The sequence below is a fragment of the Rhinoderma darwinii genome, chromosome 1, assembly GCF_050947455.1.
Source record: "Rhinoderma darwinii isolate aRhiDar2 chromosome 1, aRhiDar2.hap1, whole genome shotgun sequence".
NCBI lineage: Eukaryota > Metazoa > Chordata > Amphibia > Anura > Rhinodermatidae > Rhinoderma > Rhinoderma darwinii.
Window position 1 is genome coordinate 107,973,989 of NC_134687.1, and position 26,960 is coordinate 108,000,948.

General features: G+C 43.4%; 1 protein-coding gene across 1 annotated transcript; it reads right to left on the minus strand.

The window, feature by feature from the left end:
- Positions 1-2,062: 2,062 nt before the first annotated feature.
- LOC142736749 (uncharacterized) lies at positions 2,063-25,216 on the minus strand. The gene is made up of 8 exons (XM_075849662.1): positions 24,625-25,216; positions 22,007-22,093; positions 11,107-11,340; positions 7,846-7,868; positions 7,447-7,580; positions 5,675-5,760; positions 5,489-5,596; positions 2,063-2,683 (listed from the first exon to the last, which is right to left on the minus strand). Exons 1-8 carry the CDS (start codon positions 25,093-25,095, stop codon positions 2,063-2,065), a joined length of 1,764 nt encoding a protein of 587 aa, XP_075705777.1. The 5' UTR covers positions 25,096-25,216.
- Positions 25,217-26,960: the final 1,744 nt, after the last annotated feature.

Here is a 26,960-nt window from a genome sequence, read left to right on the forward strand (position 1 = left end):
ATTAAAAAGAAAAAAAAAAATAAGACGTGGCGAACCCCCTTTAAGTACTGCAACTCAGCCAAAATCAGGCCACATGTTAGCACCTTGGTTGGGAGGGGGCAGTGCACAGAAGAAGCGGAAGGGTCTCATTCACAACCTTTCTTTGTGCTTCATTTGAAAAAGAGCACTCCCAAGTAAGATTCTTCGTGTAGTCCAGATGTCAACATTTTCAAACGCACCCTGCCCCATGAAGGAAACCATCCCTTCCCCCCCATACATAGAAGAATTAACTACTATTTACTCTGACATTAGATAGAAATAGTTTAAAGACAATTTATTGAAAAGAGTTCAGAGGAGCATTGTGGGGGCTCTACTTCTATATACTGTACACAAAATTTCCATAAAAAAAAACAAAACGGATTCCATTAACTTGTAAGAATTCTAGTGCAGAAGTTCACATTTTTAGATTCAACAGACCTTGTAGGAGATTCATTCGCATACAATAGAAAATATTTTCAAAGAAAATCCTGAACACTTTTTGTAAACCAAATTAAAGATTAGTAATTAATTTCCCCTGGTATAGTGCAAATTGATGTGTGAAACTGCATGCAAAACCTAATAGAGATGTGACTGCAGTTCACTGGTTTTTCCATATATCTTTTTACTTCTTCGCTGCTGCAACAATTTCCACGCGTATTGGAAACCGAAATAAAACCCGAATTATAAAATAAAATTAAAAAAAATCATATAATCCCATAGCCATACAATAAATGAAAGCATACACCTCGCAAAAAAAAATTAATAGAAAGTCATGATTGCAGGTAAATGTCTAACCCAAGACACACAATAGCTCCTAATGCTAAAAGTTCAGGATGTGCAGAGTTGATGCATGACACTTCTACATAGGGTAAAAGAGCAGCAACAAACCAGTGTGGAGTTATAGTGCTTGCATCAGGGTAACAATGGAGTTTTATTCTACCACGTGCCATATGAAAATAAGCTTTTACATGTCCGCCAAACCAGGAAGTGCCCGGCATCTTGAGCGCCAACCCTTCCCCTCTCCAGTAGATTTACAGCTCTGCTTACATGGCAGAGCTGGCAATGAACTGCAGAGGAGAGGGTAGTGGATGGAGCTCAAGATGCCAGATTCTTCCTGGTTCAGTGGACACAGAAAAGCCTCTTTGTATATGGCACTGCAGACAAACTCAATTGTTACCCGGATGCAAGCACCTAAGAAATTCCACTCTGGTATGTTGCTACTCCTTTAGGCCCTGTTCACAGAAAAAAGTCTGCCTCAAAATTCCTTCACAAATGTCGAGGCAGATTTTGACCTGCCTGCAATTTCTTGTTGCGATGTTCACCCACAGTCATTGAGCGCTGCAGGCAAAAACGCTTTCTCTGCCTCCCATTGATTTCAATGGGAGGTCAAAAGGTGTAACCGCAACGCAAACATAAAAAAAATTAAAAAAAAAAAAAAAAAAAGTCGCCTGAAATCAATGGCAAGCTGTTTCGGCTGTGTTTTTGGCATGGATTCTAAACGCGGATCCGGCGTCAAAAAAACAACCCCTCTGAACTGGGCCTTACTGTATCGCTAATAAGCAGTAAGGCTAAACAGATGACTTCATAAACTATACTATTGCACATAATTAAGTGTATAGCATTAATGCCGATTCCTTTGTAAAGATGGCAGTCACCGTCTGTAGTTATGACTTTGTTCACAGGGCTCCTCCCCATCTGGATCTACATTACAACTCACATCGTAAAATTCTTCTGAGGCGGAACTGACAGACATGTCCATGCAGACGGTCAAGGTGGCGAGATAAAGGCTCTGCTGACCATGCAATCATTTCTGTCTGACAGAAATCTGTTCCATAAGAAAGAAAACTTATCAAAATAGGCCAATAATATTTAAAGCATATAAACAATTCTAATGATGAGCTACGTAAAAATGTAACTGCACCGATTTAGCCATGATCAGAACAATCCATTAACAACCTTTACTATTGTAGTTGCATACAAGGGAAAAAAAATAAAAAAAAATATGCTGTTCCAGCAGTGTTATATTGAAGAAAAAAAATCTGAATCATCTGATGTTTTTGGGAAATGAGGGGGAATGGTTGCCAGGAGACCTATTCGGCAATGGTATTGGTAATGCAGAAAGTAGAGGAGCCGTATTGTCAGCCACGGCAGGCGTGCTCTTAGCCGATCCCGCACTCAGAAGCTCTGGCAAGCATGCCATGGACTTCTGCTTTATACAAGATTTCTTGTTCCTACTAGACTTCTTTTTAGTTGCATTTTCAGATTTCCCCAAGCAAAAATTTGGAAAGAAAGTTTTGTTGCTTAAATCATTGCAGAGTTTAGGAGTTTTCTCAGCTTTAATGGCAGAGGACAATTCAATAGTCAGTCCCCCTGAGGAAGAGCTAGGAAAGTCTTGGGCCTTGAATGGACTATCTTTCAGTGCAAATAGGCTGTTCTTTTGCTCCATTCTCCCATGGTCTGTTTTTGTAGATTTTATTTTTAATAAATCTTTACCATAAACTGTAAGTTCCCGGCCAAATCCGTCTTTCAGTGCGGTGGCGTTTACACTACTCAGTAAAGACATCTTGAAGTCGAATTGGTTGTTATTGCAAAGAAATGGCCCGGGTGTTCCATAAGCCTCGTTTTCTTGCACAACGGATGACTCATAATATTTCAGACGGAGTTCCTACCAATGAAACAGAGATAATCATCATCATAATCATCAAGTGCTGCACATTTGCTTACTATATTGCTTTTACAGAATGAAACATGCAAAACTACCTCAAACCCCAAACGTTTTTGCCATGGTCTTTGGAAATCACAGAACCTGGACAGATTTCCTTTCTGGCAGATGGTGGCCCCCCCATCTTCAGAACCAGCTTGCACACCTTTCCTTGAAGGACATGAAAACACTACTGAAGTAGTAGCGAGGGTTTCAAATTGGTTTTGGAACATGTCCATAGTTGAGCAGCCTGTTTAGTCATCCAAATACTGTAGTGTACGGGGGCTATTTTCGGGACGTAAACGTCTAGAAAATATGGTGTTCTGTTCAGACGGGGCAATTTTTTACGCTTCATTTAAAAAAAAAAAAACAAAAAAAAAAAAACAGCTCATAAAGCACCCTGTAAAAACAAGTGCATGTCACTTGAGTAATTTTTGGATGAGTTTTTCCATTGACTCAATAGAAAAACAGCTCCAAAAACAGGCGTAAAAGAAAACAGAGTTTGATTTTTAAAAAAACGGCTGAATATCAGCTGTTTTCGCTTGATAACAGCTCCATATTTTCAGCCGTATTTTCTTAACGGTGTGAACATACCCTTAGCCTTTTATTACCCTCAAATGCATCTTGCCACTATGGAAGCTTCAAACTATTTGAACTAAGCCAAGCATATTTAAGACCAGACAGATATTTGCTATATCAGATTTCCAATAGGCTATGCCCAGACGTGCAAATTGTACATTACAATACAAGTGGATGGGGTTTTTAAAAAAAACAAAAAAAACAATGCTGTGGATTTTCAAATGGCCTGGGGATTTTACAATGCCCAGGGTGAAATTTGTAGATCAATTTGCATGTAACGCACAATTTTGCTGCGGTTTCATATCTAAATCCACAGCAGATCTTTCACTGCATGCGGATCCAAACCTAAGACCCTTTCACACGGTCCTCACTAGAGTAGGCTCTGATTTCACTTCTCGCTCCAATGCAGTGGGTCAACTGGTTTGGTTGGTCATGATAGACCAACTGTGTACTGTGACCGTGAACTTCCTTGTCTGTAAAACTCTTGGAGCGCACGTGCATATAAAACAAACAGGTCCTTGTAGCACTATAGCAGCCCCACACGCTAAAGTTTACATAAATTTGCCATCGCTACGCACAGGAACATTTTAAAGAATTATTTTAGTGGGCGACTAAATAAAAATCCCCTTAAGGCCGGATTCACACGAGCGTCTGAGTTTCTGATGCGTGGCGGCGTGATTTTCGCGCAGCCGCCATCATTATGACACGGTTTGTAAACAGAAAAGCACGTAGTGCTTTTGTTTTCATTCATAGTTTTGACTACTGTAGCGCGCATCACACGTAAGAGCATCCGTGTGCCATGTGCGGTTTTCATGCACCCATTGACTTCAATGGGTGCGTGATGCGAGAAAAACGGGCAAATATAGGACGTGTCGTGAGTTTTACGCAGCGGACATACGTTGCGTGAAAATCACGGACAGTCTGAACGGCCCCATTGACTAACATAGGTCCGTGCGTGGACGTATTATACGTGCGTCTGAATAAGCCCTTACAATGCAGCATTCCAAAATGTGACATTCGGCTCTAGGCACAACATCTGGTCATAAAAGGGTTAACATAATTATTAAAGGGCCACTAATTCTATTGGACAAAGTCTTCAAATATGAGCAGTTAATGGCATTCAATAAGTACATAAAAGTTGAGGGTCTCAGGACTTTAGACCTGAAGTGTCTCTCAATGAGAGGATACGACTTAAAACTAGTCAGAAAGGCCATTTAAGAGAACTACACAGTAAGGGCCAGTTCACACTGAGTTTTTTTTTGACGCGGAAACCGCGTCTGAAACGCGCCCGAAAACGCCTGCCATTGATTTCAATGGGAGGCAGAGGCATTTTTTTTCCCCACAAGTGGAAAACCCAGCTTGCGGTAAAAAGAAGCGACATGCCCTATCTTGAGGCGTTCTCCGCCTCAAAAACCCCATTGAAATCAATCGGAGATGGAAACTAACGCTTCTTCTGCCGCGATTTTTCGGCAAAAACTGCTTGTGGTTATTCCAGCTTTCTGTTGGAGATAGCTTTTTAAAAAAACAACAAAAAAACGTGTGGTGAAAAACCACTTAAAAAACTGGAGCCAATTTTTCCAGGCAGAGTTTTCTGCCTGCAAAAAACTCAGTGTGAACGTTGCCTAAGGCTATGTTCACACGGAGTATTTTGGGGGAGGAATATCTGCCTCAAAATTCCGATTTTCGCGCCGTTTTTCTCCCGCGGCCATTGAGCGCCGCGGGCATAAAACAGCGAGAAGTAAGCTTTCTCCTGCCTCCCATTGAAGTCAATGGGAGGTCAGAGGCGGAAGCGCCCGAAGATAGGGCATGTCGCTTCTTTTTCCCGCGAGGCAGTTTTACTGCTCGCGGGAAAAAGACGCCGACGCCTCCCATTGAAATCAATGGGAGGCGTTCTCTGGCCGTTTTTGCCGAGTTTTGCGACGCGGTTTCCGCGTCAAAAAACTCGCCAAAATACCCCGTGTGAACATAGCCTAACTCTTCCCAGACTACAACTGCTGATAAGTGAATAATATCTAGCATCTCCTGTGAACAGCAAAAAGGGTAAGAAACATTAGGTCTGGTGTTCTTTTTTTTAAGTAGAGAACATCGCTACTAAGATTTCTATATAGTCCTTTACTTGGAACAGACTAGAATACCTCAAAATATTGAAAAAGATTTTGACTCAAGAAGGGAGCCTTAGTCGTATGTTACCTCATAGCTCAAGTGCTGATATTCAGGCATCAGTGTTATACATACAAAGCGGATGGACAGTTTTTGCATTTGACCTTGAAGATAAATCAGTTCTTGATCCTGAACAGGCTGGGAAAACAATAGAAAGTATGTCGTGTTTATATAGGCAGCTTGATAATGGAGGGGACTGAATTTGTGGCCACTTACACAATACTTCTCATTAGTTGCCATTCCACGATCCCAATTTCTGGATATAGTTTTAAATGAAAAGCTTCCATTTGGTTTACTCCTGTCTACAACAAAAAGAAAGAAAGGCGTAATTGCTCTTCTATTTTAGAGGACATGTAGAGGCGAATTTCCAAAACTATAATAGAACTAATTTTCCACAGGATAGATGTAAACAGTCAGTCTTAGACAAGAGGATAGACAATCCAGAGAGATCTTGACAACTTTTCTAAGATTTCGGCATGTCATCTTACGTTAAGGACAATGGCGGTTTTACGGTAGTCCCACTCGCTATTGCCTTCGCTCATGGTTGCAGTGCTATGATCTTTCAATAGATCACTGCTGCTTAGGTACAGACGTCACCACCCTCTTGCCTTTACCTTGTGGACCACCAATACAGTATTCTCACTGCCTGCAATATCCAGACAGATAAACTGCTGCCCAGCACGGTCAGTGACTTAGGGCCCAAAACACACGACCGTAAAATAAAATAAAAATATGTTTTTGTGGACCGCAATTGGTTTAATTCCACTGAACGCGGACACGTTTCCGTATCGCTAAAGATGTGTCCGTGCCGCAGAACTGTGCTGGGAGTTATGGAGCATGTCCATTCTTGGTCCGCAATTGCGGCACGGACTCCATAGAATTCTATGGGGGAAGCCAAAATTGCAGATGGCTACGGAGGTGCGTCCTGTATTTGTGGATGGCTATCCGTATTTGCGAAGTGTTGATACGCGACACAAAGGAAGTTTTCCCATCAACCAGGCCTCTTTTTTGCGGATCCGTATGTATGGACCGTATTTTCGGATACCATTCAGCAGAAATGGGTACGTTGCTGATTACTATAAAGAAATACAGAACTGTATTTACGGTCAGTATTTGTGGATACGGTCGTGTGCATGGGGCCTTAATCAACAGAATTCAGGAACCTTTGTATTTTTACATACTTGTTTAAAAAAAAAAAAAAAAAAAAAAAAAAAGTGTCTGAGAATAAACTTTTACTTTTCTTTTTAATAAAAGTAAGGCCTCATGCACGGCTGTGATTTTCGGGTCACCCGCGAGATAACCACAAATCACGGGCCGCGGCCATTCTTTCCTATGAGCCTGGACTGCAGAACACGGCCGTAATAAGGCTTGCCCGTTCTTTCTGCTGTCCGGGCTGCTGGCACTTGCACAGACCATGGAAACCACGGTCATGTGCATGGCCTCATAGGAATGAATGGGGTCACAATTCTCCTGTGGATTTTCGGAGGAATTGCGTTCGTGTGCGAGGTGCCTTAGTGCAATGATCTAACCCTCAGTGATCAGCTGTCCTCACTGAGTGAAGAAGAGACTTCAGGAACTACAGCAGACACTGCAGGGAAGTTTAGCATTACATGGCAGTGATTCAAAGGAATGCCTGTCTATGTAATACATGGAGCGGTTCACCTATGGGGTTTATGTGCCCTAATAGAGCCACGTGGTCTACATGGGTAAACAAGCCAATTTTTTATTTTAGATTTGTGAAAAGCAGCTTGACAAATAATTTATATGTATAACAAAGACCGCCCCTTCCCAAACAAATATCTGGCAGAGTAACATCATTTTTTTTGGAAAGAAAACACCCAATGTAGAAAACAAAATTTATTTATCGCTTAAAATCTTAACATTGTTCTGCAAGAACATTAACTTGTCATTAAGAAGGGGGAAACAAATAAATAGGATTAACAACGACTACTTTAAATAATGAAAAGAAAAACCCATTAGCCGCTAACCATTTAAACGGCTTGTAGTTTTCAGTGTGGAAACGGCATCTAGTACGGCCTGTACATCTACACACTGAGGTTCACATCTCAGGTCTTTATTGTGATCAGTACAGAACTCGATCAGTTCAAAGTTAGACTTCATCCTGTAACAAGGGACAAAAACAAAATTCAAAGACAAGATCATAAAGCCAATTCGAAAATCTAAATGGGGAAATTCTAGCTTGGTATGGTGTCTCAGCAGAATTGCTCCAGCTAGACAAACTGCTGCAAGAAAACCATTGACAGCAATCCGTGGCCTGCGCTTCATATGAAGACCACAAACTACCTGATTAGTCTGTAGCAGGGAGTTACTTCCAATAATGCACTCAAAATCCATACGAGAATGGGGGTGGGGGCCAAAATACACACCTTTTATTTAGGCCACAAGCCACCTGTAAATAGAAAGGAGAGATTGGTTAAACAAAAAAAACACTGAAGGACTTAAACTAGAAGAATAGAGTTCAGGGCCTGTTCACATCAGCATTGGCTTTCCATTGGAGGTTTCAGTCGTGGAACCCCTCAACAGAAAGTCAAACGGAAACCTTAGCTTCCGTTTGCATCACCATTGAGTCTACTGCGCTATTGATTCAGTCAAAATCGTAAACCTGCCGGAATGGTGACAAACCGAAACCATCAGCAATGTTTCCGTCACCATTGATATCAATGGTGATGCAGATGGAAGCTAAGGTTTCCGTTGAGGGGTCCACGACTGAAACCGCCGACGGAACCCCTGAACGGAAAGCCAACGCGGATATGAACAGGCCCTAAGAAAGTTGTGAGTTTGAGCCAATGTTGACTGTCAGTTTATTTCTTTCACTCCCATTACGGAAATGTATTTCCAGCACTTAAAGAGTGTCACCAGAAATGCCCTGTCTCCTACATAATGTGATCGGCGCTGTAATGTAGATAAGAGTGGTTTTTATTTTGAAAAACAATCATTTTTGAGCAAGTTATGAGCAATTTTTGATTTATGCTAATTAGTTTCTTAATGACCAACTGGGAAGTGTTTTTACTTTTGACCAAGTGGGCGTTGTACAGAGAAGTGTATGACCCTGACCAATCAGCGTCATACACTTCTCATTGTTCCAGCCCATTGTTACAGTGAAAGAAGCTGGGCTGGTACAATGAGAAGTGTATGACGCTGATTGGTCACAGATTGGTCAGCGTCATACACTTCTCTGTACAACGCCCAGTTGGCCAAAAGTAAAAACACGCCCAGTTGGTCATTAAGAAATGAATTAGCATAAATCTATAACTGCTCATAACTGTCAAAAATAATCGTTTTTCAAAATAAAAACCACTGCTGTTATCTACATTACAGCGCCGATCAGATTATGTAGGAGAGAGGGCACTTATAATCTGGTGAGACTCTTTAAAGACAGTGGACGCTACACTACAGATCCACATTTTAGCCTCCCTTGTATTAAATGGGGAAATTATGGTTCCACAATAGAAGTCCTGTCAATTTGTCAACATTTTGCCAAACTACATCTTAACAATACACATTAAAAAAAATTGTGCGAGTTGTAAAGCAAAGCCTGATAAATTAGCCCCCCTCTTTTGGGCCTTTTCACACAATTCCAGCTTCTTAATCGGAGTAATATGTCAAGGCCCTATTCAGATGAGTGATGTTCACATCTGTGTTATTGGTTGTAGAACAGACCGCAAACTGACATATCAGGGTATGTGCACACGATGAGAGGCTTTTACGTCTGAAAAGACAGACTTTTCAGGAGAAAACAGCTGCGTCGTTTCAGACGTAAAAGCTCCTCCTCGCATTTTGCGAGGCGACTTTGACGCCTGTAATCTTGAGCTGCTCTTCATTGACTTCAATGAAAAACAGCTCAAATTACGTTTCAAAGAAGTGTCCTGCATATAATGTATATAAGTGTCCTGCACTTCTTTTGCCGAGGCAGTCATTTTACGCGTCGTCGTTTGACAGCTGTCAAATGACGACGCGTAAATGACAGGTCGTCGGCACAATACGTCGGCAAACCCATTCAAATGAATGGGCAGATGTTTGCCGACGTATTGTAGCCCTATTTTCAGACGTAAAACGAGGCATAATACGCCTCGTTTACGTCTGAAAATAGGTCGTGTGAACCTAGCCTTAGAGTCAATGTGCCAACTCACTTGTGATTTCTCTACAAGCGGAAAAATCTAACAGCATGCGTTACTTTGGTCCAATTATCGCCCATTGTTAGGGGGGGGGGGGATTTACACGAGCGTGTGCGTTTTGCGCACGCATAAAACGCTGCATTTTGCGTGCGCAAAAGGCACTTAACAGCTCTGTGTGCCATGTTCATATGGTGCGCGGCTGCGTGCTTTTCATGCAGCAGTCATCATTAATGACACTCCGTTTGGATGTTTGTAAAGAGAAAAGAACGTGGTGCTTTTCGGTTTACATTCATTATTTTACTGCTGTTGCGCGTGTAATACGTCCGTGCAACACACGTGATTTTCACGCGTCTCGCACGGACCTATGTTAGTCAATGGGGCCGTTCAGACTGTCAGTGATTTTTCACGCAGCGTATGTCCGCTGCGTAAAACTAACGACATGTCCTATATTTGCCCGTTTTTCATGCATCACGCACCCATTGAAGTCAATGGGTGCGTGAAAACCGCGCGCTACAGTAGTCAAAACTATGAATGAAAACAGAAAAGCACCACATGCAGAGTGTCATAACGATGGCGGCTGCGTGAAAAACACGCAGCCACGCATCATATGCTGCTGACACACGGAGCCGTTATGGACCTTTTGCGTGCAAATAACGCACAAGCTTGTGTGAATCCGGCCTTAATATGAGGCACGAAGTATTCTGAATTTTGAAACTCCATGTGCCTCACCTTCGTAGTAATTAAGCCAATCATGTACCTCACACATTAACCCAGTATTGTCCATTATGACGGAGGAACATTATGGGGCTAATTACTATTAATAAGATACATGGAGGTTCAAAATTCATCACACCACGCGCCTCCCATCAGAAAATAAAATTTTTATTTATGGCAAAGTATCGTTTTGGTATGGAGTATCGCAATACTACACAAAGTATCGTGACAACCCTATCAATACCTGTCAGATCCGCGGGACTGACGGATTCAGTGAATAGCGCTAGATACAGCTGCTCTGTAGAGAATCCAGAGTAGCTGCATCTAAAGAAGTATAACTAAATTTAATAGAATTTATAAAGTTGGACCAATCGCAGTGATACACCTTTTTATTAAGACAAAATAGCATTTTAAACGTTTACATAGCCTTTAAACTCATACAGCATCATCTATGCCACTCTACCCACCTCACTTTTTTTTATTCATATGATAGAGTAAAATTCCTTTAATCTAGTACCAATAAAGACCCTATTAGTAGGTATTCTGGATCATTGTCCTGTGTAGGCTTTGCATGGGTGATTTAGGAACAAGCCGCCAGATTTCATTCTGCTCACAATTTATCTCCACTTTGTGATTTAAACACTTTTCATTTATGAAAATGCTTCACCTGGCATCTCGACCTTCAGAACACGTGAGCAGAAGTGATAGATTAGCAATTAAATATTTGCGGTTTTTTTTTGCTCTCCAGAATCCGCTACCAATTTCCTTTTCAAAAGGGCAGTGTAAAGTATAGATTACCTCAAGGAAGCTTCTTGGCTCATAGTCATCCACAAGGTTTTCACAATCCTTAAGAAGACTTTCAACTGTAGTTCTGTGATGAGCTTTCGTTACTTTCCGTACTTCACTGCGCTTCATAGACGCGCTTTGCTGCTGTTTAACCAAGTCCACAAGTTGTTGCCTCTTTAAATCCAAAGCTTTCTGCACTTCCCCAAAGGCCAACGTAACTGCATCTTCATTGGCTTTTAGAATTGTCTGCTTTAAAAAAAAAAAAAAAAAAAAAATTATATATATATATATATATATATATATATATATATATATATATATATATATATATATATATCAGGCACAAATCCTCATACAGTGAAAGGGGTTTCCTCAACGATCAGCCAGAACTGCTGACCATCAGAGGAAGCTGCAGGTGGCAGCACATTCCCTATCTGAAGATACCTCGTATTACAAATGATGGTACACAATGTAATACATGGCTGCACTCCGTCATCCAGAGCGGGAGACGGCATTTATAGCCGCTCCAGTGGCACGCGTCTCTAATAGACTCATTGTAAAGACATACCGCACTATATACTTTTTTTACTGTATCTTTCTGTATACAATAGAGTAGTCTATTTCGCTATTCTATACAGTAAAAAGTAAAAGCGATGCAACACATACTGGCACGGTGCACAATAATCGTGACACCCTTTTGCCATACGCCAGGCAAATGTGGTCCTATGGATACGTTTGGAGCACATGCCAAATATTGTTTTACAAACGTGATGTAAACAGAGCCCCCCGGTGTATACAGGATGATAGGAGAGCTTTATTAGAGGAGTGCAGGGCAGATCAAGCTGCAAGATAATAGGAAAAGGGCAGAAGTATATTGTGTACAAATCACCAAATAATGATGTTTCATATTACTAGACGCACACCAAGGCCAAGTTCACACACCGTATTTGACACACAAAAAAAAATAATTCCGACTCAAAATTCCTTACAGGAATATTGAGGCAGCTTTTGACCTGCCTGCACTTTCTGGTCGTGATTTTCGCAGCATTTTTCGCCCACGGTGGAGCAAAGAAAAAAAAAAACGCAGCGAAAAGAACGTTTTCTGCCTTCCATGGATTTCAATGGGAGGTCTGAGGCGGACCAGCGGCAAGAAAGAAAATGGCGCATTTGTCTCCTGATCGAGGAAAAAAAAAATGCCCGATTTAAATGGGAGGCGGTTTCGGACGTCTTTTTATGCGGATTTCGACATGGCAAAAAAAAAAAAAAAAAATGTTAACTGGGCATAATAGAGGGCGGAGAAATACTTATATCGAAAATAACATCACTTACCACAGAGGGGTCCATTATAAAGCCTTAGCAAAAGCACAACAAAAAGAAAAAACAAAAAGTGAAATCAGCATAGGAATAATTCACCTCTTACAGTAAAATAGAAGATGCTATTAAGAGGTCCCTCCAAAAAACATACAAGGCAGCAAGACTGTTAAAGGGGTATTCCCATCTCAAGGTGCCCCCCCTCAGCCGCAATTTATCTGCATTTTTGCAGACTCATTCTACTCTATGGTCCCACGTGAACGACCGTGATTTAGACGGATCGGTGCGGGGGCCACAAATCAGGACTGCAAAAGTTCAGGGCAAGTCATTTTACGGCCTGGATTTATGGTTCAGCAATACTGGTGAATGGTTGTGGAACGGAGTCCGGATGACACACGGCAAGGGTGTTTTTTGCAGTCAAGACGGAACGCAACTGACCGGTAGTTTTGTGGACCACAAAACCCAATACGGTCGTGTGCATGAGCCCTAATAAATGATCAAAAGTAAAGCTATTGCACACCAGATAAAATTCTTAACCTTTTACTTGATTTTCCCCTGCTCAGCTGGCTTCTTCATGCACACTCCCGATCAGAGCGCCCAAGGTCTGTGCTGCTGTTGGTCACTGCTGCCCAGCACAGGAGCCAGCGCTGTTAGAACACTCTTCCCCCCCCAAATAGCCCTATGAAACAAGGCCTCCCACCCTGTCTCCCATGCAGTCAGTACTATGAAAGTGTTGTCTTCCCTCTGTACACAGGAGCATAGGAGACAAAGCTCATCCCCCCAATTGGCACTGAGACAGAGTGCCCCTCTATACCAGGCTCACATGTGCAGCATAGAAACGAGCACTGTTGGAACGCTTGGCCAAGAAGCCCAGAGACAGTTTGTACCGCTCTGCCTGCCAGTGTCCTGTGTCCAGCCCCTTCACAGTGCTGGCTCTCCTGATGAAAACGGGACAAACAGTCTCCGAGCTATTTGATTTGGAGGACGAGCATTCAGACAGTGCTGGCTCCATAGCTGGACATGGGAGCGAGGATAACCGAGCACAAATCCCTTATCACTCCTGGCATCGGCTGCAACCATCAGTACCTGCCACAAGCAGCGCTCTGTTTTTCAGGCTCCCATGTCAATCACGAGAGCCAGCACATCTGAATGGGAGGGTCCCAGCTCTACTATGTACACTCAGGAGCTGTTCCATTCCACTATATTGAATGGCAGTGCGTTGGTCGGGCTGGGTGTTACCACGCATGATCAAAGAAAGCGTGCACACGAGAACCTAGCCAGGATCATAGAAAAGAACACAGGTGCCACCGCTGCAGGACTGCGATTATTACCGTAACCCTTGGAAATGCAAAGTAAACAACTAAAAAGGGACACGGGGTGGACAAGGAATAGAATGGTGGAAAAGGGTAATAGATACATATGTAGGGTGTGCCCCAAACCCACTTATTTATATAGGTTACTCACCGGTTATGTAATGCAACTGTATGTGTATAAGGAGAAAAGGTTCTTCTCCATAGTGCACTATATGTTTTGTACAGACAGGACTCTAAAGGCGCATTAGCGTCAGAGGTCAGTTGTGGCATGCGACCCCTTAAAAAAAAATAAAGGGAGGAGCCTAGTCTAAAAAAAAAAAAAAAAAAGGAGATAGATAATTTTTTTTTATATAGCGGTGGTTGGTGAGTGACGGAGGAGAGAGACAGAAAGAGTAATGTGTGTGGGATAAGCAGGAGAGGGAGAAAAGCCAGTACAAAGTGAGCGGATTTGCCGAGGGGCGCGTGAGCCGCTAGATTGGATAGCTGGGCAAGGCGGGAGATGAAAGTTGAGATTGCCAGGTAGGGCGCAAGCTACCAAGTGACTGATCCACTAAAATGTCTGAATGGTGCTCAGCACTTCATATGAGAACAAAAACCTTCACCACAAGTTTTAAAGAGGCTCTGTCACCACATTATAAGTGCCCTCTCTCCTATATAAGGAGATCAGCGAGATAATGTAGGTGACAGTAATGCTTTTTATTTAGAAAAATGATCTATTTTAAACCACTTTGAGCGATTTTTAGCTTTATGCTGGTAGTGATGTGTATTCATTATCAGGACACTGTAGTAATGTTAGGGCTTGTGTACGTGGCTGCACATAGTGATATATCTAGATCGCTAGTGCAGTGTAAATGAATGGAGGAGTGCAGGACGCTGATTGGTCAGTGTCAAACTCCTCTGTAGGAAGGCCCACTTGGTCTAAAGTAAAACACGCCCAGTTGGGCATTAAGAAACTCATTAGCATAAAGCTAAAAATCGCTCATGAAGTGGTTTAAAATAGCAGTGCTTTTTATTTAGAAAAACGATCTGTCACCAACATTACAGCGCCGATCTACTTATATAGGAGATAGGGCACTTATAATGTGGTGACAGAGTCTCTTTAACTTGACTGAACCATAGCCAACAGTGTCCCGTTCCCACTAGTTATATCAGAAAGTGCCAAGTATTGGGACGATTTACTAAAGAAAGTCAAGCTTATGCACCAGATATTGTAACCATGAAGATTGTGCCTGTGTTGGAGTAAAGTTCTGTTAAAGAGGCTCTGTCACCACATTATAAGTGCCCTATCTCCTACATAAGGAGATTGGCGCTGTAATGTAGGTGACAGTAATGCTTTTTATTTAAAAAAAAACGCTTTTTTCACAACGTTAGGAGTGATTTAAAGAGGCTCTGTCACCAGATTTTGCAACCCCTATCTGCTATTGCAGCAGATAGGCGCTGCAATGTAGATTACAGTAACGTTTTTATTTTTAAAAAACGAGCATTTTTGGCCAAGTTATGACCATTTTTGTAATTATGCAAATGAGGCTTGCAAAAGTCCAAGTGGGTGTGTTTAAAAGTACAAGTCCAAGTGGGTGTGTATTAGGTGCGTACATCGGGGCGTTTTTAATACTTTTACTAGCTGGGCGCTCTGATGAGAAGTAACATCCTCTTCTCTTCAGAACGCCCAGCTTGTGACAGTGCAGATCTGTGATGTCACTCACAGGTCCTGCATCGTGACGGCCACATCGGCACCAGAGGCTACAGCTGATTCTGCAGCAGCATCAGCGTTTGCAGGTAAGTCGATCTTACCTGCAAACGCTGATGCTGCTGCAGAATCAACTGTAGCCTCTGCTGCCGATGTGGCCGTCACGATGCAGGACCTGTGAGTGACGTCACAGATCTGCACTGTCACAAGCTGGGCGTTCTGAAGAGAAGAGGATGTTACTTCTCATCAGAGCGCCCAGCTAGTAAAAGTATTAAAAACGCCCCGATGTACGCACCTAATACACACCCACTTGGACTTGTACTTTTAAACACACCCACTTGGACTTTTGCAAGCCTCATTTGCATAATTACAAAAATGGTCATAACTTGGCCAAAAATGCTCGTTTTTTAAAAATAAAAACGTTACTGTAATCTACATTGCAGCGCCGATCTGCTGCAATAGCAGATAGGGGTTGCAAAATCTGGTGACAGAGCCTCTTTAAGTTTATGCTAATGAGCTTTCTTAATGCCCAAGTGGGCGTACTTTTACTTTCGACCAAGTGGGCGGTGTACAGAGGGAGTGCATGACGCTGACCAATCAGCATCATGCACTCCTCTCCATTCATTTACACTGTACTAGCGATATAGATATATCGCTATGTGCAGCCTCATACACAAACCCTAACATTACTAGTGTCCTGATAATTAATACACAGGACCATCCAGCCTGGACGTCATGTGTACTCAGAATCCTGACACTTCTGAATCTTTTCTGTGAGATTCCGGCAAGTGAAACCAAATCTCGTTTAGCTCCGTGATCTCGCGAGATTTCGTATCCGTTGCTGGAATCTCACAAAAAAAAGAGTCAGAAGTGTCAGGATTCTGAGTACACATGACGTCCAGGCTGGTAGTGATGTATATTCATTATCAGGACACTGTAGTAATGTTAGGGTTTGTGTATGAGGCTGCACATAGTGATATATCTATATCGCTAGTGCAGTGTAAATGAATGGAGAGGAGTGCATGATGCTGATTGGTGACAGTCTCTTTAAGCATCTTATACCTGTCGTCTGAAGTTCTTGCTGTGCAATTTCCTCTGCGGGACAGGTACCATTCTAAACCCCCTCCCACTTGTTACACGTAACTTATTAGCAGCTATATGAGCTGTGATCAATTAGATAGGAATACCAGAGAATGAGAAGGTGACACCTATATAGAGAGCTTTAGTTTAATCTTTATGTATCTTTGTTTTTTTCGGTCCCAATATACTAACCGAACATTGCCATTCTTCAAAGACTAAAGGGTTTCTCCGAGATACCATCATATTTTCAAAAACCCCTTTAACTATATAAATACCCATTGGTTGGTGGATTCTTCAACAGCGCTGTGAAAAAGTATTTGTCCCTTACCCGATTTCTTCTATTTTTGCTGAACGGTCACACAAACGTTTCAGATCAACTAATTTCTTTTAAATAATCATTCCATTTCCGGAGGATAAAGATTTATTCAAAACCTTTATCACCCACGTGGAAACAATTGCCCCTAAACCTAATAACTGGTTGTGCAATCAAATGCTTGTGATAACTTGTGAGGAGTCTTTTTACATCACTGTGGTCCACTCTCCGAGCATGATCTGCACGTTTAGGGCTTTGCCACAGCATCTCAATAAAACTCAACCAAACTGCACTTGGGCTCTGGGTCACGAAATGACGGGCGGACATTCTACTTTAGGATCTTCTGATAGGATTCATGGTTCCACCAAACTTTTAAATAAATAAAGTCAGTCTCGTATTTATTAACTCATTTGATCGCTAGCACGATGTACCGACAGTCTCTCTAGGAGTACAAAGATGGCAGACCTGGTGGCCTTCATTAGGCCCCCAGGCTGCCATGACAACCATCGTGTCACGGGGGAAAAAACAAAACAAAAAAAACACCACAAAAAACCACGATGCAACATCAGAGGCCACGGTCTCTTTTGACTGCGGCATCTAAGGGGTTAAACTAGCAGCAGCCCGCTCGTTACACTGCAGTGTTGGCTATTACATACAGTAGCCATAATCGTTCTATGGAGCAGGCTTCGCCCATGAGCCCGCCCTATATCCGACCGTATGAATGTTTAACCCCTTAACGACTGCCAATACGCATTTTCACTGCGGCCGTTAAGGGTACTTATGTCAGAGTGCCATGAGAAGGCGGTGCTCTGGCAGAAGTCCACGGGTGTCGGGCAGTCTAAAGACAGCCAGACACCTGCACTAACAGGTGGGATCGATTTCGACATCGATCTAATCGGTTTAACCCCCTTAGATGCGGCACTCAATAACAAGCACCGCATCCAAGTGGTTTTGGAGGGAGGGAGCTCCCTCTCTCACCCCATCGGCTCCCTGCGGTCGCAATCACAGGTTGCCAATTGCTTCTATGGCAGCCAGGGGCCTAACAAAGGCCCCCAGGTCTGCCTGTAGTGGATGCCTGCTAAGCCATGCCCGAAGCATGACCTAGCAGGTGCCTGTCAGTTTTACACTGACAGGGAATAAAAGTATTGCAGTGTATTATAAAAGCGATCAGAAGATCGCATAGTGAAGTCCTCTAATGGGACTAAAAATAAAGCTTTCAAAGAGTTTCAAAAAAAATAAAAAAAATAATTTCCCTTAGAAAATTTCACTTATAAAATACTTTAATATGAGAAAAATTAAAAAAAAAAAAAAATTACACATTTTTTTATCGCCGCATCCGTAACGACCCCACCTATAAAGCGATTACATTATTTAACCCGCACGGTGAATGCTGTAAAAAAAATAAAATAAAAACCAATGCCAGAATTGATGTTTTCTGTTCATCCTGCCTTCAAAAAAATGTGATAAGTGATCAAGAAGTCACATGTACTCCAAAATAGTACCAATAAAAACTAGAAGTCGTCCCGCAAAAAACAAGCCCTCATACAACTGCATTGGCGTAAAAATTACAGCTCTTAAAAACATGGCGACACAAAAACAAATAATTTTGAAAAAAATTTAATAAAAATATAAGTGTTTTTACTGTGTAAAAGTAGTAAAACATACAAAATCTATATCAATTTGGTATCGACACAATCGTAATGACCCGCTGAATATTTGTTATTTATACCACACAGTAAACGGCATAAATCTATGACACAAAAAAAAATAAAAAAAAAGTGGTGAAATTTATGGGTTTTTTCCCATTAACCCCCAAAAAAAAAGTTTATAAAAAAGTTAATCAATTATATGTACCCCAAAGTGGTGCTATTAAAAATTACAACTGGTCTTGCAAAAAACAAGACCTCAGATCATCAAACTACGTTAACCCCTTAATGGCCGGCCTATTTTAAACCTTAATGACCGAGCTATTTTTTGCGTTTTTCCATCATCGCGTTCCAAGAGCTATAACTTTTTATTTTTGCGTCGATTGCCGCAGGTCAAAAACCCTGGTAGCTTTATCATTAATGAGGCAATACAGTTATAAAATGTATTACGTGGCAGCTGTCCGCTGCAGCTATTATGTCCACAAGACGCTGATCGTCCTGTTCTTTGGTTGCTGAAGAAAATATATTTTTTACTGCATAGATCACATTACTACAAAAAAGGGTTGAGCTGATCTTTACATACTTTCGTGCAGTCACGGTCAATGCCTGATTCAGTCAGTGGCAGTGTGCATTGCCATTAAAATAAGGATTTAAAATTAACGTACAGAACAGACTATGGGTCCAAAACCTTTAGGTACCAGCTTTAGACAGCGCAACTAAATGGCAGCTAAAATAGTCGCAAATGTGACCCAATTTTTCTATTGCCACTAGAAATCTAGCTGCCGTGGCCGTTTGCAGACAAGGCTACCGACTGCTATATACTCAATCTTGTACGAAGTGCGCCTTAAGGGAGGCAAAGGGCACATAGAAGATCACAGGACCAAAAAAAAAAAAAAAAACAACAGCGCACACCCCCCTCCCTCCCTCCCTCCCTCCCTCCACTGGTTATGTAATTCGCTGGGGCCTTCGGATGTTTTCCCTTCATTATCTTGTTGCAATCATACACGGGGCTCGAGCCACCTGGGAGAGGATATCATGGAATAATAAGATGTAACATTCAGCGTAATTTTTGGACAGGGCCCTGTATAGATACGAAATTTAGAGACATTGGTGGAAGAATAAATGGCAACTTCTGCCGTGTGATGCCCATCAATAATTTCAGTGGCACGTTGGGCTCTGATCAATGAAGGTTACTTATTAACTTATTCGAATATGAATCAAGACTTCAAGTAACCTAAATCCATCATGTCACTCAAATCATTGATGGTTTAAGAAGGCTTGTTCTGCTGCAGACTATCGCTCGACAGAAGTGACCACTGGTGATTTCATCCACATGATGAAGTCCACGGGCTGTACAGAAATATTGCGTCACAAAGTGGAAAACATTGTCGTGTTACATTTTGATGCGGAGAGAGGTCAGTTTTAAGCCTCATGCACACGAGCCGTGATTTCCGGGTCGGCCGGCCACGGCGTGACAGCCGCGAGCCGCTTGCAAATCGCGGGCTGTGCACATGGCCGCGGCCATTATTTTCAATAAGCCCGGACCGTGAAAACCGTGGTCGTGTGCATGGCCCCATAGGAATGAATGGGGCCGCAATTCTCCTGTGGATTTTCAGGGGAATTGCGGCCACAAAAGCACATTCGTGTGCATGGGGCCTTAGAGTAATGTGACACAGCTGGGGACGTAGGATCCTAAAGTACAAGCAAGACCTGACAGCAGGGGTAGAAGGAAGGCCTTCCTTGGTCTATGGTCAAGGACTTTGATAAAGTCTTAGGGAGGATTTTCACGCGCCTCGCATGGACCTATGTTAGTCTATGGGGCCGTGCAGACAGTCCGCGATTTTCACGCAGCGTGTCCGCTACATGAAACGCATGACATGTCCTATATTTCTGCGCTGTTCGAGCATCACGCACCCATTGAAGTCAATATGTGCGTGAAAATCACGCGCAGCACACGGAAGCACTTTTGTGGGACACGCGTGATTCGCGCAACAGCAGTAAGTAGTATGATTGAAAACAGAAAAGCACCACGTGCTTTTCTGTTTACAAACATAGAGTGTAATAATGATGGCGGCTGCGCGAAATTCACGCAGCCGCGCATCATACGAGGGTGACACGGAGCTGTTAAGCGCCTTTTGCGTGCGCAAAACGCTGCGTTTTTTGCACGCGCAAAACGCACACGCTCGTGTAAATCCTCCCGTAAGGCAGGTGTTTAAGGAAATCCCCTTTTCTAGTGTAAAACTTTGATATGGGAAGAAATGTGGACACGAGCGCTGTTTGTGCGTCTATCCTGGCATATCATTTAGCGACCTCAAAATTTATTTGGCTCCTAAAAGAAGCACTCCGGTGAAATTCCCTCTTCCCATCTATTTAAAAACGTGATTAAGTGAAGGATAGTGAGGTGTACCGGCTTACCGGGCACATTATTTGACAGCTGCTCCGTTCCACCATTGGGTCACAGGATCGTTAGGGTGTGTTCACATGCAGTGTTTTCTGGGAGAGTAAACTCCTTGAAAAAAAAACTGAAGCTGAACGCCTCTAAACATCTGCCACCAATGGGAAAACCAGCGTTTCGTTCAGATGAGGCTTTTTTTTTTTTTTTTAACACAGCAGATTGAAGAAACTGCACATAAAAAAAAAAAAAAAAAAACACCCCGTAAAAACAAGTGCATGTCACTTCTTGACCAGTTTTCCATTGGGCCAATAGAAAAACAGCCGCAAAAACGTTTGCGGTTTCAAAAATGGCTGAAAAGCAGAGGCTGTTTTCTCTTGAAAACAGCTCCGTATTTTACAGCCGTATTTACTTTAGCATGTGAACATGCCCTTACTCTGAATCCTACAGCGTCTACTGTAGGGACCGGAGGTCAGTCTCTCAATGCAAGTCCATGAGACAACGAGACTCCCATAGGCTTGAATTAAGAGACTGACATCCAGTCCCTAAAGCAGATGCTTTAAGATTCAGAATGGGGGGGGGAGGGAGGACGTGACCCAACAGTGGCCCGAAATGCAGCGTCTGTCAAATAAATGCCCGGTAAGCCAATACACTCATCTATCACTTAATCACATTTTCAAGCGGTGGGGTAGAAATTTGTTTCGCCAGAGTGTTTCTGTAAATATTAATACCGAAGATTTAAAAGCACCCAAGTATTTTTAAGCCTGGTACCCTGTAATTACATACTTTATAATTGCTTTCAATAAGATTGATGCCCCAAAAGTAGGGAATACTGCTCCCTGTCTGCAGGGGAGAGATGGCTGCGCACGTGCGATCACTCTCCAATAAGACAAGTAGCAGCCATCAGAGGTGGTCACAGAGGATGAGGGGGTGCACCGCTCACTCCCATCACCTCATAAAAATCATTTCCTGAAGCAGAAGAGCTACCCATAAGAATCAGGTCACCACTCCTTTCCCAACATGCCACGGGAGCTGTAATCTTTTTGGACAATACGCCCCACACAACTGTTTGTAAGTAGGTTCCAATTGCATTTATAGAGATTATGGTGTTTATGATCTAGTGAAACAAAACATGTCAGGGAGAAGCGTATCAGAGCAGTGAGAACTCACTTCTGCATTTTCCTCATTATCGGGCATTTCCTTTGAAAGTCTTTCATGTATTTCACGCAGGGTCTTCAAACTGCCGAAAAACAAGAGCTAGAAAAAAGGGAAACAAATAAAATGAGAGAAACACAAAAACACGTATTGAACTTCGAGAAATGGGAATTTGCTCTTGACAAAAATGGCGGCATCTGCGACAAAGCTAAAACAAACGATTATCACCTCTTGAACTGAAGGGATGCCGCATGAAACAGGTTTAGTCTGCAGGAATACAAAATTCTCCATTTCTATAGAATGATGAGAAACAACGCAATTACGATTCCCTGCCATTCAAGAAATCGTAAAGGAGATGACGACCTACAAGAACCCGCTACACGGGTGCACAACCCCATTTTGGCTGCTACTTAAGGATTGGGGGGAGGGGGGGGTTATGTACAATTTAAAGACAAAAAAAAAAATGGGCAAGATACTGCAATATATAATTGTGTCTGGAATTTAAATAAAATTATATAATTAGTGCATGAATTTATCAAATACAATGTGTTGCCTATTTACGTACAGGAATTTATGTTTTTTGCTCAGAAATGTCATTCCAATAAATATTTTATTATTTACCCGGTGATGAGGTTACTATTTTACTACAGTAAATGTGCTACATGAGCCATTTATGAAGGGGGTCGGACAGGGAAAATACAGGAGTCAGAAGCTTGGCTTACCGACTCTACAGCCCTGATACATATCATTACTTTCATAACTCAATCGGTCAGATATATTAAAGTGGTCCTCCGCTTTGGGCCAACCCTACTTGTTAGAAGGTTCCCTTGAAAATAAGCGGATCACAAAGTGTCCCCCTGTTGGGACCCCCATCCATCTGCCACAATGTGGAAACAAGTTCACTATGTTATTAAATCTCATTTCTCTTTCTGCCTGTGACCACGTCTGACCACTACTCTAGTCACCGTTGTGGTCTGCAGGGTGAGATCCGAGGGCCTCACTGCCTTGTCAAGGGTTAGAAAATATATAGTTATGCTGTCTTTGCCCCCCTCCAATAAAAATATATCAGACTTGCCTTGGGACTTGTGCCCCATGTCTTTTAAGCCTAACACCCTTGCTTCTACAACCATCTTAAAGGGGGGATTCCACCATCATATTTTGTCACCTTGATAAGGTCAGCCATAAAACATGGACAGGAAACTGCATTTTTATTCTTCAGTTTACGTTACCTCCTTGGATTTCAGTGATAAAAGACTGTCAGGCCACTCTTACCTAGACCTTGGAACCAGCACCAATGTTTTATGACCTACCCCATGGAGAAATTATAAGAACATTATGGTGGGGAAACGTAGCAGCAGGATAAATAAAATCCAAGTAATGAATATATATAATTTTTTTTAAAATTAAGATCATAAAAGTTTATTTCTTAAAAAATAAAACCACTAAGCTCTCATGCACATGGCCATGGCCATATTTTTTTGCGCCCGCAATTTATCCACATTTTGGTGAATGGTTGTGGATCCGTGGGCCCGGCTTACACACTGGTTCACAACAAGGGATTTTTGCAGTCCAATGAACCGCTACGGACCCATGGATTTGCAGTCAGCAGAGGCAATGCGTGTACACGAGGCCTAAAATCAACTGATTCTGCTCTCCTCTTCTATCCATTCTTCTATTTCTAAGGCCCCATGCACATGAATGTATTTTTTGTGGCCGCAATTCACCCGCAAATCTGCGGGTGAGTTGCAGCCCCATTCATTCCTATGGGCCCATGCACACGACCATGGTTTTCACTGTCCGTGCATGGCCCAGGACCGCAAAAAGAACGGACATGTCTTATTACAGCCGTATTCTGCGGTGCAGGCGCATAGAAATGAACGCACGTGGCCACTACGTTCGTGCGCACGAGGCCTAAGGCTACATTCACACGAGCGTATCAGATTCACGCATCTGAAAAACGCACGTGAATTGGGTCTGTTACGCATCAGAGTGCTTCGCCAGTGGCATGCATTACTCACGCACTCGCAACGCATTTTTTTCACATTACTTTCAATTAAATTGATGCGCAAATCACGCACCGCACACGGATATGCATCCGTGTGTGGTGCATGATTTTCATTCCCCCATTAACTTTAATGGGCGATAGGTGGTGAAAACCGCACCAATATAGGACACGCAGTGAGTTTTACACAACGGATACACGCTGCGCGAAACTCCTGCATGTGTGAACTGCCCCGTTAAGATCAATGGGTCCACGTGCTGTGCGAGACTTCCCTGCGCAGCACAAGGACGTTATTCACGTTCACCTGTACGGGCCCGAAGTAAAATTGGTTTCTGGAAAGGCTGGGTAATAACTACAGAACTGGTTCTCAGCTTTTCCAGACACCTGACCGACAGATTTGTCAGCAATACAGGATATAGGCTTTGCTATATAAATGGACAAATGTGCCGTTGAGGAGTCTGGGAAAGCTGGGTGGCGAGGAGTCTGGGAAAGCTGGGTGGCAACCACTCGGGAGCTGTAGTAATGATAGGATTTAGGGGTCATCCATCCTTCAGAGAAACAGGTTAGAGCAAAGAGTCAGGCTTCCATTTATTAGGGGGGACTTCAGGGGAGCATCAGACCCCGATCTCACCTTCTCCTCCTGGTAGATCATGTCCAGCAGGTTGACGTTGTGGAAGATGCCCTGGTGGCGGAGGGATACGCACTTCCCGCAGCACGGCTGCTCACAGTTCTTACAGAACAGCTCCAGCTTGTACTCTGGGTGCTCCACGCAGGAGTTCTTCCACGAGTCCGGATTCCCGCTGGACCCCCGCGCTACATGGCTCTCTTTGGCTCTTCCATTCAGCGGTAAAAGTCTGACAACCTCTGCCAGCGTGGTGTTGACGGGTAGCGCTGCCAAGTCGCCGTACAGGGTGCTCACTTTGCGGCAGAGTGGACAGGAGACGGTCCTATACTCGCCATTAGTGGGCTGAACCACCGTGCCCCTCTGAGGGGTGGCGCACTCCAGCACACAGCACTTACAAAAGTTATGGGAGCAGCGAGGCAGCGTCACCGGTTCACGGAACACACCCAGACACACAGCGCACGTTAGGCTGGCCTCCATCTGCTCTTACACCGCGATATGTGGAACCGGCTCGTCTGGAGAGGATGTCAGGCTTCTCGCTACGTTTTTACGCTGCACCCAATGGAAAGTCCCCGCGACGCATCTTCCGGCCGCGTACAACACGTGACTGGCTTGCAGTACACGTGGTTTTATAAGGTAAACGAGTGTTTAGTAAACTGAGGGGCGGAGTCACGTGTTTAGTCAGCTGTGAACGGCCTAGTGGAGTATGTTCACACAAGTGCGACTCGGTTCAGTGTATGATAGTGACCACTGTGGGAGTTGCCAAGCAGCTTCCCAGCCCACATTCAGATGTGTTGTGAAATCCGCAACAAACTACAGTACAACAGCCCATTCATACCTGGCTGCAAAAAAACCTAGAGTATTTGCGGGCATACTGCAGACTTTCAGCTTGGTGTCGGTGACCGTGATTCACACTTTGCATATATTGTCTATTGGACGTCTTCAACTTTTAAAGCAGGGGTCTCAAGCACGCGGCCCCTGGGGCTGTCATCTGCGGCCCGCGGGACACGGAGCTGCTAGTATAGGCTCTGCTCCGGGACTCTGGGGTAGTCTCTGACATCGCTGTCCATACATCACGGGGCTTTACCAGAGCTTATACTAGTTCTCTGCTCCGGGACACCGGCTCTGGTCGGCAACGCTCTGGCTGGGAATTCCACTCCTAGAGGGAGCCCCAATGGAGCTATCTACTTGGGGTGTGTGTGGCATTATCTGCGGTGGGCACTGTGGTAGCATCTGCGGAGGGCACTGTGGCAGCATCTACAGGGCACTGGCAGCATCTGCAGGTGGCACTGTGGTAGCATCTACAGAGGGCACTGTGGCAGCATCTACAGAGGGCACTGTGGCAGCATCTACAGAGGGCAATGTGGCAGCATCTACAGAGGGCACATCAACAGGCTCTGCCGTAGAGTCTTATGACTCCATCTCTTACCAGTTTAGCTGTTAGGCCCTGTTCACACAGAGTTTTTTTTTGACGTGGAAAACGTGGCAAAAAACGTCTGAAAACGCCTCCCATTGATTTCAATAGGAGACGGAGTCGTTTTTACCCCGCGTGCGGTAAAAACAGCTTGTTGGAAAAAAAAGCGACATGCCCTTTCTTCAGGCGTTTACATCTCTTACCTCCCATTGACATCAATGGGAGGTAGAGAAAGCGTTTTTCGCTGCGTTTTTGCCCGCGGCGCTCAATGGCCGTGGGTAAAAAACGCCGCAAAAAACGCGGCAATCGGCGTGCAAGCAGATCAAAATCTGCCTCAAAATTCTAGACGGAATTTTGAGGCTCAATTTTCTGCCTGCAAAAAACTCTATGTGAACATACCCTTAGGCAATATGTTCATATCCGGTTTTTGGCCTATGTTTGACATGTACACCGTGAAAAGCTCACGACGTGCGAGCTATGGCATCTTTCATCAGACTATAATGGGATCTGTTTAAAGGGGTTCTCCCACAATCTAAACGTTTTTTGAATAGTCCAGTACTACTAAAACCTATGAAAATAGCAGACTTCCCCATGCAGAAATAACTTACTAGGGAATTCCCTTCACTTGTTTTGGACTCAGGTTTCCCTGCTGGTTCTCCGTTCTTCAATGAGCAAACCGGGCGGTACTGCTGCTCAGCCCATGTGACCCACATTTGAGACTGAGCAACTATAGTTCCCAGAATCCCCTCTGTTTATGTAGGAAGTCACCATTTGCACAACATCATACACATGCCTGCCGTCCTATAGCAAACATCAATGAATTGATCGGTGGTTCCTGTGGATAGCGCCGATGGAATGTGGTGGATCTGCTTGTATAGACTGAGCAGCTGAGTACAGAGGTCTTCATTGTGAATACTCGCCCCGTGCAGCA